At 41.6% G+C, this 21,259-nt stretch overlaps 1 protein-coding gene across 1 annotated transcript in view; it reads left to right on the plus strand.

The window, feature by feature from the left end:
- Positions 1-21,259, plus strand: part of MYH11 (myosin heavy chain 11) — a 53,688-nt gene that overhangs the window by 5,665 nt on the left and 26,764 nt on the right. The window contains exons 2-6 of the mRNA XM_071444167.1: positions 245-603; positions 5,654-5,810; positions 12,450-12,477; positions 18,451-18,553; positions 20,178-20,198. Of these exons, the coding sequence (XP_071300268.1) occupies positions 262-603; positions 5,654-5,810; positions 12,450-12,477; positions 18,451-18,553; positions 20,178-20,198 (651 nt within the window). The 5' untranslated portion in view covers positions 245-261. The remainder of the gene's footprint in view (positions 1-244; positions 604-5,653; positions 5,811-12,449; positions 12,478-18,450; positions 18,554-20,177; positions 20,199-21,259) is intronic.

Genomic DNA, 21,259 nt, shown 5'->3' on the forward strand with positions numbered 1-21,259 from the left:
ATTAACTTGGTGATGGGCAAGAGCTGAGGCTGCAGGAAGGAGTTCATCTGGTGGCCCTGGTGCAGTTCTGACTGTCTCATTGCACAGGCACTAAGTATCCATGTGGAAATATGAGATATGACACAGGACCTATAGTGCTTTGGACCTACTGCATGGCAGATTTGACAAATGTGTTTTGTCTGGAACAGTTCCACATTTGCTTTCCTTTATCCCTTTAAAGCAGAATATTTTGCTTCCTCAACAGGTGTCTGCTGAGTCAAAATGGCTCAAAAACCTCTCAGCGATGATGAGAAATTCCTCTTTGTGGACAAAAACTTCATCAACAACCCACTTGCCCAGGCTGACTGGTCAGCAAAGAAACTGGTTTGGATTCCATCAGAGAAACATGGATTTGAAGCAGCAAGTATCAAGGAAGAGAAAGGGGATGAGGTGGTAGTTGAACTGGCAGAAAATGGAAAGAAAGTGACACTGAGCAAGGATGACATCCAGAAGATGAACCCTCCAAAGTTCTCCAAAGTGGAGGACATGGCAGAGCTGACTTGCCTCAATGAAGCTTCAGTGCTGCACAATCTAAGGGAGAGATACTTCTCAGGTCTAATTTATGTGAGTAGACCCAAACACACACAGAGCATTTCCCATTGCATGTGACCACATCCCATGGACAGCGAGGTGGATCCCAGCCCCTATCTGGGATAAAGGCCTTGTGTAACACTGCCATGCAACTACTAACCCCCAGCAATGGCATCCTAACCCAAAAATGTTCCAAATCCACTTTATTCCCCATGATTCTCCTGCTTCTTTGATAATTGCTACATTACTTAACTAAATTAAAACATATGAAGGTTTCTTCCACAAAATTTACAGATTCCAAAAGAATATAGTTGGCTTGGAAAGTACTCTCTGATAGGGGAGCAAAATCTGAGTCCTGGGGAAAAAAAATTGAGAGGGACTTTTAAATTAATTCAATGTAAACCTAAACAATTTTCCAGTAACTTGCAAAAAGAGCACACAGAAAAGGCAAATCATGCAGTTTTACTCACGCAAAACCCAGGTAAAACTGAAAGGCAGCTGAAGAGTTCTGGTTTGGTGGTGCTGGAGTTAAACCTTAGGTGTAGATAAAGGGATAAACCACTGGAATTCAGGCAAGAGTACTTGCATGTACCAGTGTGTCACTGAAGCAAAGTCAGGCATCCACTAAACCTTATTGTCCCTCATGTTGATCAAGTTACAGATCAGACAAGCCTGGACAAATTATAATTTGTCTATGTTCATGTGAGTTATGACAAATTATATTATATTATTCTGTCTTTCAGTTTTCACAAGTACATTAACACAACAATATTTTGATATTGATTACCCTGTAATCTATCTACATCAACAGCAAACAGCACAGTAAGAAAGCCTAAAACTTTTCCAAGGAATTTAGCTGTTATCTTTGATTTTACATGAAGGATCCCTCTGCTGTGCTGCAGAAGTTATCTACAGTTTCAGTCTATGAAAATTTTAGTTGCATGGCAGACTACCGATGAGTGAAAGAAAGTACAGAGCTTAAGTAGAAACAGTAGTCAAGGTCTTATTATGAGAAATGCTAAATTAGAAAGCAGGGAATTAAGCAAAAAGTAAGATAGTTATATGGACTCCAACAAAGAAACTGCTTACTTGTTATGTGTAACTTCAAAGAGCTAAGCTCAAGATCCTTCCTTCGGGAATGTACTCAAATGCACATTGTCAAGTTCCTGAAAGAAGCTAGAGTTCCCATCTTTTCATTATTTGAATTTGTTGGATTTTAGGTTTGCAGGTGAACACGTGGACCCACGTGCTATTATATCAGAACATGCAGCCTTAATGATTAAAATAGACTTTTTCTGAACGTGTTCTGCATTGTTGCAAGAATTAAAAGAATGAGAAGGTTAGTGGGATAAAATGGAGGATTGGGTATTTGTTGTTGTTTTCAGCAACACTCTGCATAGCTGTTCCAGGATTTCCATTATGTTTACTTTTTGGAATTTTCATTTTCTACAGAAAGAGGAAATTAATTTCCAATAATGGATAATGCAATTAGAAATCAAAGAGTTCTTCATGGAGGCAAAAATGGAAGTGTATCTGAAATTAAGTTTTCTTTCTCAAGAGACTAAATTTTAAGATGGTAAAAGTTTCAAAGACATTAATTTGACTTGTAGTGCAAGTTATTTGTATTTTCAGTATGTAAAACCTGCTTGAAACTGCCCAGCTTTATACAGTGCTGCCCTAGTAGATGCTGCCATACCTTTTTAAAAACAGAGGGGGCATCTAAACAGAATTTGAGTCTCACCCACTTGCAAAACTAACTGTAAACAACCATCTCCTGACTTTGCCATGTGTTGCCTAATTTGCATCCCTTGGAGTCTCACATATTCAAAGAAAACATGACCTCAGCATTTTTCTCTCCAGAGCATCACTGATGCAAATGGGGATTCCCAAATCTGCTAAATAAAAATAATAAATCCAGCTGGAAAAGAAATCATTCCCCCCTTGCATTTACATTAAATATTGTTAAATAAAAAGATTCAGTGCAGAAGTTCAGTGGGTAACTGCACACTAGAAAAACACCCTGGCCTTTTGCTTCATCACAGATAATTAAGATAGAAGGGCAAGAAGAAACATGAGCCACTAAGCCATGTTTCACATTGCTCAGAACAAAAAGAATCTGCTTTATCCACACACAAATTACACCAAAAATTATACTATAGGCATGAAAAACACAGCAATGCAACTTCAGTGGATTTGAGAGTAGAATCAAATTCCTTGCATTCATAGGCACTACTTGTTCAGTCTTCACTTAACAGTGAAATGTTAATGCTGTCTTTGGTACCTAAAGCTAAATAAGCATGTTGGAACTGAGTTGGACTCTTCTGCCCAAACCTAGATATTTACAATGCAGATGTGTGTTTGTGCCAGTCTCTTGTAAATACCCAGCAGCAGCAATCTGAGGGACACCCAAGCTCAGCACTCCCATGGAAGTATCCCTAAGATATTTCAGGTTATGTTCTTCCTCCAGACCCTCTGGGGAGAGATTCAGCCCCTCTCTAGACAGGCTGTGCCCAGAGAGAAGGATTTAAGGCATGGAAGCTTCAGTGTCCCCACTTTCCATCACACACTTGGCCATGTCAAAATATCATCTATATTAATCCAGCTCCCCCAAATCCTTGCAAAGCATATACCTAGAGCTACAATCAGCCAAAATAAGAGGGCTTCATTAAATTTCCTGAGGTGAAGAGGGCTTCATTTAATGAAGAGGGCTTCATTAAATCTCCTGAGGAGATCACAGTCCAGTTAGAAATGAGGATTCTTGAACTTCATCAGCTCCAGCTTTTGCTCTGCCTTAACAGCCTGCTTCTTGTGCCTCAAAATTAGCTCTTTAAAGCTGTGTTACTGTGTGCCTGGGTGTGCAAACAGCCCTGCATGTGGCAAGGCAGGAAATGCCTCAAAATCTCAGGGAAGGGAGGCCTAAATAATTTCCCTAATTTCCTCTCCTAATTTTTTACTTGGGTGGGGATGATTAGTTGAGTGTGTACAGTAAATCTATTTATACTACTAAAAATGCCTTGCTGTCCTTTTCGTTAGGGTCTTGCTGGCCATTCTAGGATAAACTGTCACTTTTTAGGTGTGTTACCCTGGCAACACTAAAACTCATTTTGACATGAGCAGCATGGTTTCATTCTGACATCCCAATGAAAATCCAGCCCAGCCATTCCCCACCGAGGGGCTCAGCCTGGGGATTCTGAGACCCAACAGGGATTTGAGCCGGGTTTTCCTGGGCCGGACTGGTGATACTGAGACCCAGAGAGGATTTGAGCTGGGTTTTCCTGGGCTGGGCTGGGGATGCTGAGACCCAGAGGGGATTTGAGCCGGGTTTTCCTGGGCTGGGCTGGGGATGCTGAGACCCAACAGGGATTTGAGCTGGGTTTTCCTGGGCTGGGCTGGTGATACTGAGACCCGGCAGGGATTTGAGCTGGGTTTTCTTGGGCCAGTCTGGTTATGCTGAGACCCAGAGGGGATCTGAGCTAGGTTTTCCTGGGCTCAGTCTGGCAATGCTGAGACCCTGAGCTGGGTTTTCCTGGGCCAGCCTGGTGATGCAGAGACCCGGCGTGGGGGATTTGAGCCAGGTTTTCTTGGGCCAGCCTGGTGATGCAGAGACCCGGCGTGGGGGATTTGAGCCGGGTTTTCCTGGGCCAGCCTGGTGATGCAGAGACCCGGCGTGGGGGATTTGAGCCGGGTTTTCCTGGGCCAGCCTGGTGATGCAGAGACCCGGTGTGGGGGATTTGAGCGGGGTTTTCCTGGGCGGGGCTCCCACAGGCCCAGGCCAAGCTGTCGCTGCCTGCAGCCGGGCCGTGCCGTGCCAGGCCCGGGCCCTGGTGCTGATACCATATAAAGTGCTGGCTGTGCCGGGCCGTGCCGGGCCGTGCCCTATTATGGTCAGGACAGGGAAATCCCTGCACCCGGGGAGCAGCGACAGCTCCGGCCATGCTGGGACACAGCCCCGGGCTCAGCGTGGCACTCCCAGCGCTCTGCTTCTCACACACGGCTACAAAATCAAATTAACAACAATAAATATTTTTTAAAAAAACCAAACAAACCACTTCTGACTATATCAGAAACAGCACAGTTTCATTATTTCTTTTTTCCATAGGCCAGTTTAAATATCGCAATACTCCTGCCTATGTGAGATACTCTCTCCTAATATGAGAATTATGTTCTCATGACTTGGGTGTTTGTTGGTTTTGGTTTTTTTGTTTTATTGTTTTATTTTGGGGGTTGAAATTTTATTAAATTAAATACCCTTATAAATTTCTTTTAGCAACTGTTTGTGAAATATGGCTCTTCATCTAGTATTGTATGGTATTACTTCTGGTCCAGGTCAAGAGCTGGAATATTTTGAAATAAAGGAAATTTTTAAATAAATAAATAAATAAATACCCAAGACAGAATGGATGAACACCTATCAGCTGGCAGCCACTATTCCTGTTTATGTATTTATTTTTATATTAATACCTCCATTAAATTTTAAACAAACCACATTTTTCCTGATGTTTCCTGCAGAAATAGTCATGCCGTGAAGGCATGGTTAGTCTCTCAAGGCATCTATTTGGAACTTGAGCAATTTTATTTAAGGACTCTCATCAATCACCAGTATTACGTGGTGTTCATGGAAGCTTTTTCTAAAAAAACCCTTCAAGCTTCTTACCTAGGATTTCAGTTTACAACATTTGGTGCCTACCTGAGCAGTTATTTATATCATTCTGGTAAAAAAATACACATATAAATATTAATTATTACAGTTATCACCATACTCTTATGTGTGATAAGGGTATGGATTATGTACTGAAAATAACTGAAGTTAAGGAGCTCTAACATCAGGTCACGGTGTTCCTACAGATGACTGAATTCACCTACTTTCCAGCAGCTCACTTTTTAGCAATAATGATTTGTGCACTTAGAAACCACCCATGCACATACATTCAGAAAATCTGCTTCCTTTGTTACCCTGGGCAGAACACAAAGGAGCACTGCTGCTGAAATCCCACTAATTCCCTGCAGCTCATGCCTGTGTTTCCCAGCCTGGACATGGCACATGGCGATGTTAAACCCAGCTTTTATCTGAATTCCCTTGCAGACTTACTCGGGTCTCTTCTGCGTTGTGATCAACCCCTACAAGCAGCTGCCCATCTACTCAGAGAAGATCATTGACATGTACAAGGGCAAGAAGAGGCACGAGATGCCCCCCCACATCTATGCCATCGCTGACACAGCCTACAGGAGCATGCTGCAAGGTAGGACAGCCCTGCCAGCCCTGCCTGGGTGCCACAAACACCTGGGAGCTCCACGTGGGCTCCTGCAAGCAGCCAGCCAGCAAAGAGCTCTCACAGAGAGCAGAGCTGCCTTTCTAGAAGTTTCAGAGGAATTTTTTGGCAGGAACAGCAGTCCACAAACGCTGTGTGACTCAAAAAGGAAAAACAATCCTTTCACCCATCTGTGTCGAGGCATGTGGGAAGGTTTCAAAGTCAAGCAAATAGTTTTGGCAAATACGGGCATGGAAAATGCTCCCTCTCCACTAGTGGAGACTATTCCAAAGTTAGCTGTGAGCGCTGCTGGATCTCTCGGCATTGCTGCAAAGCAGATACAAACAGGCTTTTGGGGCTACTTTCCCTACAGCCTGATGTCTTGGACCCTGAGTTGAGATGTGCTGTTTTCCAACAGGGATGGCAATGGGCAGTGGGAAAGCAGTCGTGCCCCAAAGGGTGCAAACAAACCCCCAAAATTCACAGAGCTCTCCTCGTCCTGCAGTCACTTCTGACAGACTGAGGGGATTTTGTCCTAAGGAAAAACTATCATTTAGGGATGAAAAAGCTAAAGTGATGGATATAGGAGGCTGCAACACCTCTAGAATATAGGGCATGACCAGGTGCCATCTCACATTGACCTTGGGTGCTACAGGAAACCAGGAGCTCTACAAAATATTTTGTAGTTTATATGCCCTCATAAGGACCCTGACCCTACAGAAATTCTGGCTGACAACTATGGCTCAGCAAGATTCACAGGCTTAGCCCTAAAATTTAGGGCTTCCCAGGATTAGGACTTATTCCCTTCCTATGGCTTATATGACATTTCTTTCCTGGAGCTACTTCAATCCTTTTATTTAAGTGGATCCCAGAAGGCAGAGCTACAGTGCAGCAGAGGAGGACCAATAAAGCAACAAAAATATCTTGAAAACAGACCTTCCTACACACTATATGATATAATCATAGTTATAAAAAACTTACTTGGCAGAAGGTCATCCCACTAAGCCACAGTCACATATCTGTGCTCCAGCTTCCCTCCTGAGCCCTGTGCTCTGCATCCAGCACTGTCCAGGGCTCCTGAAGCCATTCCTCCCTCTGATCCTTTATTTAAGCAGCAAGCCTTGAGGGGAGATCTGGAAGAAGCTCCTGGCTCCTGCAGACCATCAGCAGTTGTGCAAGGTACTTGTCTCTAGAAATGAGGTGGGGGAAAAATACAAAAGGGATATAAGCTATCTGTAGGAAAGGAAAAAAATAAACGTATGGCTGCAGCCTATGCTGAAACAGAATTGTCTTGTCCTGACAATACATGAGTTTTCTGCCTAAAGTGAAACTAATTCAGCCCAGATGAGCCTGATCCAAGCAGCACAGGGATGTCTCCCACTCCCCCTCTCTCTCTGACTGTCCTCTGTCCCTCCCAGCATGTTCTCCTGAGCAGTGGGAAGCCACTGGAGCTGCTTTGCCCTCACTGTGGCCATGAACTGCACTTAGAGCAGCCTGGGTTCAGCTGTGCCTCCCAGGATGGCTGCTGGAGGGAGGAGACAGCGAGAGTGCAGGTTCTTATCAATTCATGTTTTTTGGGGCTCAGAATGATTTCCTGGCCCTATGAGCTTTTGGGGAGTTACTCCTCATTATTCATGTGCCCCCACTGCAATTCTTCCTGGCAGCAGAGAGGAGGGGGAGAGCAAGTAGAAAGGAACAAGGAGGGAGTAGTGATCAGCTGAACCTTTAAGAGGATGTCTTTTCACTGCTTCCCACCCCAACCACGCACAGCTGGCACAGCAGAGCTCCCAGCACAAGCCCAGGACACCCACGTTTTACTTGCACATGTCATCTTGGAGTCTCTCCATCTCTGAAGAGGGCCCCAGTTGATTTTAAAGCTTTTGTTTGTAAAAACCTACTCGTGTTTTGTGCATGAAACTAAACCAACCCTCAAAATAACTCTGGTTATTCAGCCAAAATTCTCTTCACGTTGGGGTGGTGAAAGTGGGCGTCAGCACGGTTCTGAGCGAGCCTGCTGCACATATAGGCACAGAGAGCTTCAGGGGGTAGTGAGCATATTTCCTAAAGGAATATAAACAAAAGTTCTTACCCACAAACATGGATCAGAGCACTAAATGTTTTCCCTGTGAAAAGTCAGTACTGCTTCTTATCTGGAAACTTGCATAGTTTCTGCTTGCCAAAGTAAAATATGTCGTGGATTCATGAGACCGAGGAATTATATTCTGGTATTTCATGACCAGGGCCACTTGGCCCAGAGCAATCAGCTTGTTTAGATGTCTCAGGGATCCTTTATCTCTTGGTGAACCAAGCCTCTGTGTCTGCAGATCCCTGGTCCTACTGCAGGTTCATCAGCTGGGAATCACAGCCCTCTGCATTCTCACCCTCCCCTGTGTTGGCACAGCAGAACATCCAGCAGAACACATGAGCTGGGCACACTGCATTCCTGCTCTGCTTCAGAGACTTACTTGGTTAATGTATTCATTAGGGATGATGTTTAACTCCCATCAAAGCTCTTCTGATAAAAACACTTAGCCACAGCTATCAGCAATCAGATAATCAGACTTTCTTCCAAATATGCAGAAAAGCTGACATCTCACAGGACACAGGAATTATCAAAGATGTTGGCTGGGCAAAGATAAAATTTCCACTTGTTTCAAGTGGTTCTGAGCACCTAAAACCCTTTTGCAAATCACAGTCATGCTGTCTCATGCTCAGCCAGGAATGCTGGGTGTCTTGTTGAATCTGCTGATTTCCATGTCACTAATGCAGTTTGATCAATGCCCAGGCACAGCTGTGGATGCTCATTTCCAGCCAGAATGGGAATAAACTTGAATTTTCTTTAATCTCAAAGACTGAGAATTCTACAAGAGCATTTGTGTGTGTGTCCCCAGGAGTTACCACACTGAGCTGGGCCCTCCTGGCTGTGTTTACACACTGGCTATGGATGATTACTGCTACACTTGGAGACTGCAATCATAAAACATTTCCCCCTGCTCCTGCACCCTGTGCTCTCTCTGTGTTTGGGATGAAGTAGCTCCATACAGAGGGCTTGATCCCCATCCCAACTCTTGCACTGCCAGCAGGATTCTTCATGCAGCCATGATGCAAAACTGCTCCAGGTGAAAGGCACCCCTGGGTTTTGCTGTGCTGAAGTGGGTCCCCCCTCCTGGGGCACAGTGTGGTCTGTGAATGCTGGTCACAGCAGCAAGGAAGAGGCACTGCAGGCCAGGGAAGAGGAGCTGGAGGTGGCTGGATGACCCTTCCTGCAGCACTGCCAGCTTCCAGTGATGGTAAAGCTGAGACACTGCTCTGTAGGGAGGAGTAATTCTGCTGCCTTCTGTCATCTTCCCTGCAGAAACAAAAAATAAATGGTAGACAATACAAATGTGAAAAGTCATGTTATGTAGAAGTAGTAACAAAGTTTTTGTTTAGGTGGTTAGGCCTTTATTAAGTTTTCTGGCAGTAAATCATCATGGAGAAGATATATTACAGCTTTCTACAGATTCAAGGAGATTATTTTCTGTGGAGCCACTTTTATGCAAGCTTGAGTTAAAAATGGAAAAACAAACAACCTGGTAGTTACTCAGAGGTATGGGAGGGAAACACAGTTCCCAAGGTCTTAGAAAAGGAGGCTGCTGTGAGAAGCCATCTGTTTACTGTGTCCTCAGCAGGACTGTACAGAAATGTCCCCTTTAGGCAGTGCAGTTATTAACAAATGTAAAGAAGCAGTAAGTGAGTGGGGGAACATGGTTTCAGTCTGGCTTTTTTCCTTTTATGGTAAAGCTGCCAACTTGCTGCTTCATTGTGATAAACCATCTGATTTTGTTTGTGATTAAGCAGAGCTAACTGGTCTATCAAGAACAGAGGGGCAGGAAATCTTACAGGCAAACTGGAGGTGTTTGGTGAAAAAGTAAGCAGATTCTAGAATGAAAAAAAACAACTCTGCTGCATGTTTAGGAAAGCTGGTGAGGTTTATAATGTAAGTGTAGGTCTCTATTAAAAATGGAGGAGAAAATTAAAAATAAATGTTTAAACATGTAATATAGACATATAGGAGGTGGATGATACTCTTCCAGGTAGGGTCAAATTTTCTTAAAAGGAATTAACCAAAAAGATATTAGAATCTAGAAGACCTATTCTGTTGCTTTTAAAGCCCCAGGAATTATATTTAAGGAGTTTTATTTATACAACTCTTTCTCTTCTGATAGATAGACCACATAAAGTTGCAGACTCACAAATAGGTCACAGTCTTTTCTATATAGAATGAAACATTCCAGAACAGAAATAGAATTAATTGAATGGGAGAGCCTTTGAAAGTAAATGAGACCAGTATCTGCAGCTCAGGCCATAACAGAATAGGACTGGACTTGCTGATACCTTTCATCCTTAGAGGTGCAGTTAGAACTGATGCAGGAAACAGAATAACATCTGGAATTCCCCCTCTGTGAGTGTGCACAGCACAGTTTGCCAGCATGGGGTTTCTCCCATGATTAACCTATCGCTGAGGACATTTGGTGCCTTCTGACCTTCCTCATCCTTCCTCTGCTCTTACACATTCCCAGGCTGCCCCTGCACCGGCCCTTGCACAAACCCCTGTGTGGGCCAGTCTGTGAGACACCTTTGGGAGCCTTCCCCTACTGAGGAGCAAAAGAAGGGCAGCAATGGGCAGCAAAGAGTAGTGAGAAAATACTTGGCTTGGAGACCAGCTTTTTCTAATGTTCCCTGAGCTCAGAAATTCCACTGGCAACTCAGTATCAAGAGTCACTTTTATTTTCTTTATGATATTTATGGGTTAGTGATGCAATATCAATATATGCCCATGGTTTCTATTTACACAACAATGTATTTTTAGCAGAAGTTCTTCCATGCTTTCACTTTTTTAACTTAAAAGAAAGAAAGTTTAGCTGATACCCTGCAGTGAAAAACAAACATGGCTCACAGCTCCTCTCGTCCCAAATGTTTATGTGGAAGAGTCCTGCAGTGCTGATTGCTGACAAATACCTCCAATAAAAATGAGGAATGAGTAATTTTGTAGCAATTTACCAAACAAAGCAGTTAAGTGGCACCATTTGTTGTGTGGTGATCAATAAAGCAGTTAATGTTATAGCTATTGAGGAACTGGGAGTAAAACAGTTGTTTAATATCAATCCAAGCCATTGCAGAATCCTCTAATGCTTTTCCTAGACTGGCTGTGGGCCAGGCAGCAGTTACAACTTGAGAGCTTAATCAATTGGTTTAAATAGGTTTAAATAATCTCATGGTATTTATGACATACAGGGTCAGCAATAGGGGTGAGCAACCAGACAGGTATTCCTGCAAGTCACCCCACACACTGAGCAAAAGGAGCTCATGTCTTAACCTCTGAGCAAAGCTTGGTGCTGGCTCTGCTTTGGATAAATAATGCCAGACCATACAGAAGCACTGAATTCTGCCTAATTATCTGCCTCAAGTATCAGATGTGTAAACTGAGCACATTTTTCAAAAATGTATTTGACCTGCCTGGGAATTATTTTCCAAAGTCCAAAGATTTTTTTTACAGTCTGTAAAGGCAAACTGACAGTTTCAGTCAAAGAAGGGCAAACTTCAGGGCTGGGGCTGGTTGCTCAGGGCCTTGTTTAAGTCTGCTTCCAAGTAGTTCCAGGGCTGGAAATACCACATCTCTCTGGGAAACTTGCCCTGGTGTTTGACAAGTGAAGGAAACATTTGTACTTTAGAATGGATCTCAGCAAACATGCTCATCATGCCTTTTGGCAGAAAAATCTGTGTAAAAGTTCTGAAGGTAGAGAGAAACTCCAACTCCAAATGAATAAGCAGGGAGGATTGCTCCAAGAACAGGTCATGGAGGTGGGCTGCAATCCTGACCCTTCCTGCAGCATTACAGAACTCTGGACACTCATATGCTGAAACCTCTCACATGCCTCACCTAGCAGAAATGGAAGTTTTGCTCCTCCTTTTTATAAATCCTGATCTAAAATGTGTTTGATGGTCTGTTCTTAGTAAAAAAAACATGAAGAATACTTACATATTGTTGACATGATCTTGTATAATCTAAAGTATCTTGTTTTATCTTATTCTTTGGAAGATCTCCCAAAGAAATTACTTGTTGTCTTGATAAATGTTGTCTCTCAGTCTGAAATGAAATACAGGCTAAATTATTCAGGTATTTGAACTGCTTTGCTTTCAAAAGTCAAAGCTTTGCATGACCAGCTTAAAACATTTTAGTTGTTGATGCCTTATCTGTCCAGACTTTGCTTTGAGTGGGCTGCTGGCCATAGTTCATAAGCATAGTAAAAACTTGAGTTTCAGGTTTGAAATTTTGTTATAATCTTCTTACAGAGAGCCTGATCTTTTTGCTGTCCTCATTACAGTTCCTCTCTAATGGAATTTACAGAAAATATTTTTGACCTCTTAACCTTTTGTTCATTTTTTGTACAAAATATTTCCATTACAGATGGTTATTTAAATTCAAGGGCAAATTAAATAAGATGTGAACCCAGTACTTTTTACTAATCATGGTCAGCCAGATTTTAGAAGGTCTAGGCTGTTCAATGTAAATCCTTATAAATATAAGTGCTTCTGTCAGAAAAGCCATTCTCCCTAATTAATGGATTCTTTTTTCTTTATTCACAGATAGAGAAGACCAGTCTATCCTGTGCACGTAAGTAAACTCATCTACTTTTGTACATCTCAATGTCACAATATCTTTATTCAAAATTGATTCAAATTCTGATGGAATGGACACATTCTCCTCACCTTCAGTAAGCTTGAGCTGCAGTCCCAAACCTACTTCATTAGATAGACCTGTTCATAAGATAAAGAGCAGGTATCAGTGTCACACGAAATTTTTAATGCATAAAATTATTTATTTTAATTGACTTTCTAAACTTAGAGATTTAACAGTTCACAGTGAACTACTGGGGAGTGTGGTTAGTGCTCCACAAAATCCCACTGGTTTGTCATTCCTGCCTGTTTTGAAAAATCACTCAAAATGTTGAACTGGACAAGGATGTCCTGCCTGACCCTCAGTTTTAACTCTCTTTCCATCCTTCTGTTGCTTAGTTGGTTTTATTTGCTTGAATGTCATCAAGAATGCCTTTGACAAAATTTTGTCTTTGTTAAATTTGGCATTTTCCAGTTTTCTTGATAAAAGATTGGATTTGATTCTATGTAAATGCTAATACATTGGAAGAGCTGGCATGTGCATTATTTATAGCAGGTTCAGGTTTAGGTTATCTGAGAAAATGTGGCTACTGGCTGAATATATATTTACCCTCAAAAAAGCACTGCTGCTGATCACCAGCCATTACTTTTGACTGCCACTGCTGACTGGAAAAAAATTATCACCAAATAAAAATTGTACCCTGTATCTGGTACCATAAGGGCTACCATAGCTCTAACCTCTGTTCCAACAAGACTTCAATATTTGTAAATATACCAATCAAAAATCTGCCCCCAAATGCATTAATACAAAAAGAAATCTAAAATTCCTGCAATGATGAAGTAAAAATTGACCATCACATTCTTCCCAGGATGAAACATATCATGGTTATTAAGACTAATTTACAATATGCATTTCCTCCTTCTATTTTTATACTTTAGTTTATTTTTCCACTAGTAAATCTTCTTTTAACTTTGGAAAATTGGTACTTTCAAGAAAGGGACTTTCTTTTGCAAATCTATGCCTCTTTGTTCATGAAAATGCATTAAAGGATCCACTTCTTGCAGGTACCATTTCTTGAAATCCTGGCCATCTTGCTGGAAACCTAAAGTGTTTCACACCAGTAATACATAAAATGGAGAAAATGAAATGCTTTTCTCTCCAGTAATATATAAAGTAGAGAGAATGAAATGCCTTTCCCATTTTGAAAACAGCACAGCAAGTGATTCCTCAAGATGTTTGAAGTAATTGCTGTGTGTTGGATGTGCATCATAACCCATAGCTTATAGCAGTCCTCACAAGTCTTCTAAAGAAAAAGATTGGCCAAGCTAAAGCCAATGTACACAACTTTAACCACTACTGATTTAACATTCTTGTTTGCCTTATTTGTGCAGAAAGAAGAAAGTTCACTTGGCTTGCAGCTTGGCAACTGTCAAGTGGAAGCAATTTGCAGTATTTTATAGAATTGTTAGAAATTATAAGAAATTATCTTCTGGCCTAAAATATGTAAGAATAACTGAAGACTTCATGGCATTGATCAGCCAGGATTTTTTTCTTGAAATAGCTACAGGCGTGAACTTTCCAAGGCCTGGTACCTAAATTGTAAAAGAATAGCTGTAAGGATTCAGATGGATCCCCTGAAATGCTCCTGGGACACAGGCTGGGGAGCAGATCTGAGAACTGAGCCTGATTCTGTGTTTCTGACTATAAATATACCCATTCTCGGGACTTTACCCTCATTAAACCTATCCTCATGTGGTTAAGTACTGTTTGCATTCTTTTACAATCCCTACCATTTGTGTGATTAACCATGGTATGTTTAAAATCTCCATCTGTCTTCAATGCTCATGGGTTCCAGTGCTTCCTCAGAATTCCCTGTCTTTCCAGCTTTCATTATTTTCTCTCCATTTCATTAATAACCACACTCATACTGCCTTTGGCCTCCTCTTCTCTGTGCACACACATCCTTTTGCTGTTAGCTCTTTCCCATGGGTAGCATCACTGAACATCCTGTGGTGTCATTCCCTGCCAGTTGCTCTCTGGCCCTTTACAGCCAGCATCAAAAGACCTGGAAAGAGCAGGTAGAGTATTTCTAGAGCACAAATGTGGCTTAGAGAACTGTGCACAAATTTCAGTTTTAAAAAAAGCTACCTTAAATGAAAGAGAAAATCTGATCAAAGTTCTGCGTGTTTGGGGTATTGTGAAGCCCATGCAAACAAGTTGTGAAACGCCTGTACCTATAATCAAGTACTTTTTCATTATCTTTCTGGTTTTTAAAACATGCATGCAGTTTGAACAGCTTCTATAAAAACAGGAAAGTAGCAGGGTCATATTTCCACTTAATTTGATATGGGAAGAGACAAAACATTGAGTGGGGCAGTGCCCTGCCCTTTTCCCCTTCTTCCCCTCTCTCTCTCTCTGGACAAACCCTCCAGAGCCTCACCCAGCCATGGGACTCCAGCCCATTTCCTTCCCTGACGCACAAAAATCACCCAGAACATCTCCAAACTGCAAAGCCCCATTAATCAAGAGACTCCTCCACGAGAGAGCTGAACTCCTCTTTCCCAGCTCAGTAAATCTCCAAGGCTGGAGCTGGCAGTGGCTGCTGCTTGGCCCCTGTCCCACACAGATATCTGTGGAGCTCCAGCCCAGGCAGAGCTGGTGACCCCGCTCCGAGTCCTTGGGGAATTGTTTTGTAAGTAAACCCGTAGGATCAGTGGGCTGGCTTCTGAGACACGTCTCCAGTGGGGTACAGCTGGTCTGGGACAAAGCTTTTCATGATGTTTGCACATCTCATACTGCAGGACAAAGGCTGCCAAGCCCTAATGTGATTTAGAGCACCTCGTTGAGTGCCCTGAGCACAGGGGCTTCCCACAGTGCCAGCACATTGGGATTAAGGGATGTGTGAACGGGCAATTCTTGTGGTTCATTGCTTACTGAACAAATGCTGAAAATAAATTCTGCTGTTGCTTTTCAGAAGTTTCCAAAAGTGGAATTAAGCTAAGTCTCATATCATAATACTAACATGGAAAGCTTTCAAATTTTCAACAACAACAACAAAAGAAAATACACTTTTAAAACTCATTTTTCTCAGTTGTTCTCAAATGTACAAGAGTCCTAGCTACACTGCAGGCTCAACACCAACAGTGGGGCCAACCTGCTAGTGTCACCTTGTTCTTCTTTGGAAACCTATTCTAGCTGGGATAATTTTCATTTAAGGTGAAGGCAATGGAGTCATGGAGGATTTTGTAGCTCAAGAGGTACAAAAAATTTATTAGAGCTGAGCACTACATATGTGAGTTTATGTGCTTTAAATCCTATGTTGAGGTCCTAAAACAATGACTGGCAATGAAGGAAGGATAAGTTGAAGTTATACCCCACGTTGTGAGAATGGTATTTTTAACAGAGCAAGCCTGTTAGCGTAGTGGAGCCCTTTGGTCTGGGAAAGCCAAAGAGTTTCTTAGGAGGAAAACTTGCATAGGAAGTAGCTGAAGTGCTGCTGTTGGGCTGCTCAGAACTGTGCAACTTGCTTTTGATCTGGTTTTTTGCATTGGCTATCTGAGCCGGGTGCAAAGAGCTGCAGGAAAAAAGACCCATCTTTAGGAATTCAGTCACTGAGATCAAGAGAGAAAGCAGATTTTAAAACAGGTAGGATTTCTCATACCATCTCACAATGGAAGTTGTTTCTGCTCCCTCAGAAATTACAGTATTTCAAGGCAGATGCAGAGGAAAAACCTGTTCTGGATGACCAATTCTGTTACAACTCAATAGCTCTGGGAAGAATTTCATCCACCTGTGAACTAAGATACTCACATACTCTCCTCCTCCTGGGTCTCCCTGGGTAAACTTCTTGCTATTTAGAGGCATTGACCTGACCTAGCCATTCCTCTTCATTGGTACATTTACAAATGGCATTTCATCACTGAGGGGAAATCAGACATCATATGGCTGTGATACATCCTTCAGAGTACCAGGGCTACTAATGTTAAATGGACACTGCTAATGTTAAATGGACACTTGTTTGTCAGACATGCCTGTTGTCATGGACGTTTGTGACTGATCTGATATGTTGAAAATATCAGCTAGAGACATTATTCTTCATTACTTATTGACCTTGGAGACTTTCTTCCTATCTAACCTAAAGCAGTTGAGGTTCTGTGTGTTTTCTATTTCACGTTGAGGAACTTTTTTATTGTCTATTTCTAAAGCCTCAAAATCTGTCTGCGGAAAACAGGAAAGCCCTCAGCCTGTGCAGAAGCAAAGAGTTAAGGAGCATTACAGTTTGATGGGATAATTACAAGTAAAATGATGCCATATATGGTAATACTCACAGGGATTCAGGGAAAAGCCAAAAGATGGGCACTGTTGCCCTGGGAGAAAGGAAATGCAATGATGATGTGATGAACTACAAATAACCCTTAATAAAATGGAATAGTTCAAAGCCCAGGGTTTGTTTGAAGAAAGTTGTTTTGGTTGTTTTTTTTCCAAAGAAACAAAGATGTAAGGTAGATTTATTTGAAAAGTTTGTATGCATAGGTCTTCAAATTGGTGTGCTTGGTTTGGAATTGTTCCCAGGACACTTAATTTTTATCAATAAAACATAGAAATGTTTTAGCACTGAAGCCCAGACAGAGATGAATCCAATCTCTAAACTGTGCAAATTAACTCAGGTCTTGTGAAAAGGAATCTATTAATCTCACTTATTTGTGGTTCAAACACTAAAAGCCAGAAGAAACAGTTCTTATCATGTTGTACCTCAGGCAGGAATTGGGTCTGGTCTCCTAAGGTTTATATCAATGTAATTCTGTATTGAAAGTTCTGTCCAGCACTTCTCCATATTTTTATGTCCATTTATCACTGGTCCTTTGGTAGGGAAAATTAATTCCTGTATTTCCTAATTAGGAAAAGAAGCAGAACTGCAGTGAATTCAGCTAAACACTTTCAGACTCAAAAAAGCTGATAAATATCTCTGGGATTTTTGAATGTATTGTTCTTTTATTTTTCTAAAATCCATTTTATTAGACATCCAAAGAAAAAGAGGTCCAACTTAGATGGTTGCTCTCCTCACAGCACCAGCTCAGTTGAAAGACCTCATTTGTTACATCCACATCCACTTTGACTGCTAAGCAGGACAGTATAATAATATTTTTGTGCATATAATCATCAGAGCCAGAGGTATCTGAAAGGCATAAGATGATGCAATGTAACAATTAGAGAGGAAAATTGGCCGGAATTTGTATTGAGAAAAGACTCTGTCAACCTGTAGTTTGAAAACCACTCTTTTACTTTAAGAGAGGGTTTAAGAATTGTTAATAAACTTAATCTGGAAGTCTTCCAAGAGAGAAAAAGTTACCACTGCCTTCCTGCTTCCCAAGGGACACTGCATGGAGCAGAGCTGGGGTGCCAGTTCTGCTGGTCAGACAAATCCCCACCATGTCCCTTATTACCCAGGGAGCAGGGACACCTCAGGCAGTTCCATTCCTGGTCCCACTGAATTCAAGGAGCATCTGAATACAAAATTCAGATGAGGCAGGATCAAGTCAGAAACTTAATGCCAGAGGTTCAGAAGTGAAAACCATTGTATTACTGCTGATGTTTTCTTTTACTGCTGTATCACATCATAGTTAATGTTGTATTTTTTGATCTTAAAATATAAGCAGACTCCCTGCCAACTCCACTTCTCATAAGTGTTCAGATGCTGCCAAAGCAAGATGAACTGCTGTTCAAAAATGCATCATGTTTTAGAATTCCCTTAAATGGCCCAATGTGCACTCAAAATACTACCAGGACAGAGATATAACTCTGATAATGCATTCTTGGCAGGCTGAAGTCAGGTACATTTGGGAGGTGCTGCTCTGGGGTAAATGAGAACCAAGCTGGGCAGTTTCCAGCCCTGTTCTTATACACTATGTACATGGCAGAAGGACTGCACTGGTTACCTACCTTCTTTTGTGTTATTTTCTTTCCCCTCAGAGGTGAATCTGGTGCTGGCAAGACAGAGAACACCAAGAAGGTCATTCAGTACCTGGCTGTTGTCGCCTCATCACACAAGGGCAAGAAGGACACCAGTGTCACTGTAAGTGAGCTCCTCCATCCCCAGCTCTCCCCAGGCCTCTGGGGCTGTGCTGAGGTCACTCTGCAGCTCAGGGACTGGGGCTTGTCAAGCACTGGCAAATTAAGAGTACCCAATTACGTCACAGCCCTATGTTTATGGAAGAAAAAAATTTGTTTGACACCATCTTAGGCATCAAATCAGAATGTACTTAGGGAGAACAGAAATATTCATAGTTTTCCATAGGCATAGCACCTATTTATATCCCAGCATGAAGGCCTTGAAGTCTGCAAGGGCTCAGGTCCTTGTTTTACCCTTGACCTCTGCCAACTGAGAAGTTTGGGAAAGCCTGTAACTAACACATTGTCCAACTGCATCACAAAAATGTATGCCAGCATTTAAACTTCCAAAGTTTTGATTGGATTTGTTAGTAAGTTTTCTTAGCAACTAGCAAAGAGTCCCAGTAGAAAACTTGTCTTTTTTTTTACTGCTCTGTCAGAGGTAACAATTCTGAAAGGCACAATTTTTTCTAAGTGCTTTGTTCCTTCAAAATGTGTAATAGTCTTGCCTGAGAGACTAAAGTTAATTTTCTTACTTTGAATCATGTACCTGCCCAGTTCCTGGAGATCATTACCATGGCTGAGGCTTTCAGCTGTCTTTGCTCTTCTCAGTGATACAACTCCAGGTCCTACATCATTTCCAGCCTTTTGATTGTAACTCAAAACTTCTGCAAAAAAAATGAAGCAATTCACTTTCATCACAAAAAAGGCTTAATTCAGGAGAACATTTCATTGTGTCACAAATACAAGATTGGGTACAAGATAAGTAATTATTAGGGAAGTGGGAAATAATGTAAAATTCTCACAGCTGCCCCTGCCCATGTGTCAGCAGAGCACAAGGTGTGCAGCCCTCCCTCTTCCACCACAGATAACTGGGATTTTATGTACAGTGGATTCTAATTGGGAGTAGGGGAGGGAGTAGGTGTCCTTTTGAGTCATATTTTCTAGAAATCTGTTATTTAATTTAGTGGAAACAGTCCAAGACTAATGTTTAATATTTAATGTTTATGCAAAAAAAAGTAATTTCTTCCTATTGAGTCCCTGCTCAGTAGCTGGGGGAAATGAGCTTGGGGTGCCAAGGCCATCCCTAACTGCAGACTGCTCTGGGGAATTATCTAAGTCTCAGGACCAAATTTGCCCTGAGACAGACCTGAAGGCAAATATCCATCAGAGAGGAGCTGAGAAAAAGTCTAATTTGTTCTGTATCATGCTGACAAATAGTAATTCAATGATTGGGACTACTGCAATTTCAGTCATTAAAATATAATGAATAACAAAATGCACCAGAGAAGAACAAGAGATTTATCATAAAAATATTTGCCCTTGTCTGGTCCTTAGAGACTAACCTGGGACTGGGTCCAAATCCCATCTCTTTACTTCAGGATTTTTCTTTTCTTCAGTTAATATGGTCTAAGTATGTTAATGGTATTTGTACCCTTGATATGTCTGCAATAGATTGTTCATATCTGTATTCCTGGTTTGTTTGCATGGAAACTGTACTGGTTATTTTAATACAGGAAAAACAATAAAAATATCTGTCTAATGGAAATTATACTGACACTTGTTTTATACCATGTTATTCAACACAGCAAGGTCCATCTTTTGCCTACGTGAGTAACTTAGACTGTTTGATGTGTGTTTAAGGCACTGAGTGTAGATCTGCATGCTATTGTTGCACCCCAAAAATTTAAGAGAGATTTTGTTGAAATATGTTGTATGATATGATTAAAAGCAACAATAGCACCAAATGCTCTCACAAATCAACCCTAACTGTGTCAGGCCCCATGGTAAAGAATGAGGTCTGACACAGGCAGGGTCATCTTTCAAATATCACTCTCTTCTATACCTCTGTGTGTGTTCAAATTGCCATAGTTTGAATTAAATTTCCCACAATCCTGGAAGAGCCACTCAGCCTGAAATTTAACAATGCAGTTTCTGAATGAAATACCCAAATGCTTTCTGTGCTTCAGGTTGAAGATTTTAGGACTGTTGTGAAATAATTCCTAAACCTCACGGTGTTTGATTTGTTTGGCTGCATGCTTTCCATTTGTTATTGCTTGGAATTTTCCATTTCCATGTAACTGTTGAGAACTGTTCACCACCACAAGAGTTAGCATGTTCTCAGCTTGCTGCTGTGGCGTGTACCAGAGCAATTCCCACTGCAGCACCTGTCTGCAGGTGTGTTACAGGCCCTCCTCTCTGTGTGCCATACACATAGCAATGCTTTGGGAATACAGGCAGGTTTGCTGGCACATTCTTGTGCCAGCAAATGAGATTTATTTTCTTTCATGCAGTCTTTTTTTGCCCCATTCTGACTGCTGCCTCTCAGACTTTAGCTGTGACAGTGTTGACTCTTAGTTAATTTAGTAGTTCCTTTGACAATTTCTCTGAAAATAAAAATTATTTCATGGTTGGCATGGGCAGCTCTGTGGAGTCTGGTGGAATTACAGCTGCACAAAGTGCTGGAGCCAAAGTTTTACCCCCAGCTCTATAGCATAGTTCAGTTCTCAGTAGAAGCAGGTGGTGTCTGTCTCATTTTAACAGACAAGGTTCTATTGTAGATGCCATAGATTCAAATGAAATATTGCCTTAATTTCTACTTAAAATTATTTAAATAATATCTTATTATCTATCAAGGACTTTTTCCTTTTCAGGGTGAGTTATTTGTGCA

This window comes from Agelaius tricolor, unplaced genomic scaffold (assembly GCF_023055355.1).
Source record: "Agelaius tricolor isolate 1412-34295 unplaced genomic scaffold, bAgeTri1.0.p SCAF_19, whole genome shotgun sequence".
Taxonomy (NCBI): Eukaryota; Metazoa; Chordata; class Aves; order Passeriformes; family Icteridae; genus Agelaius; species Agelaius tricolor.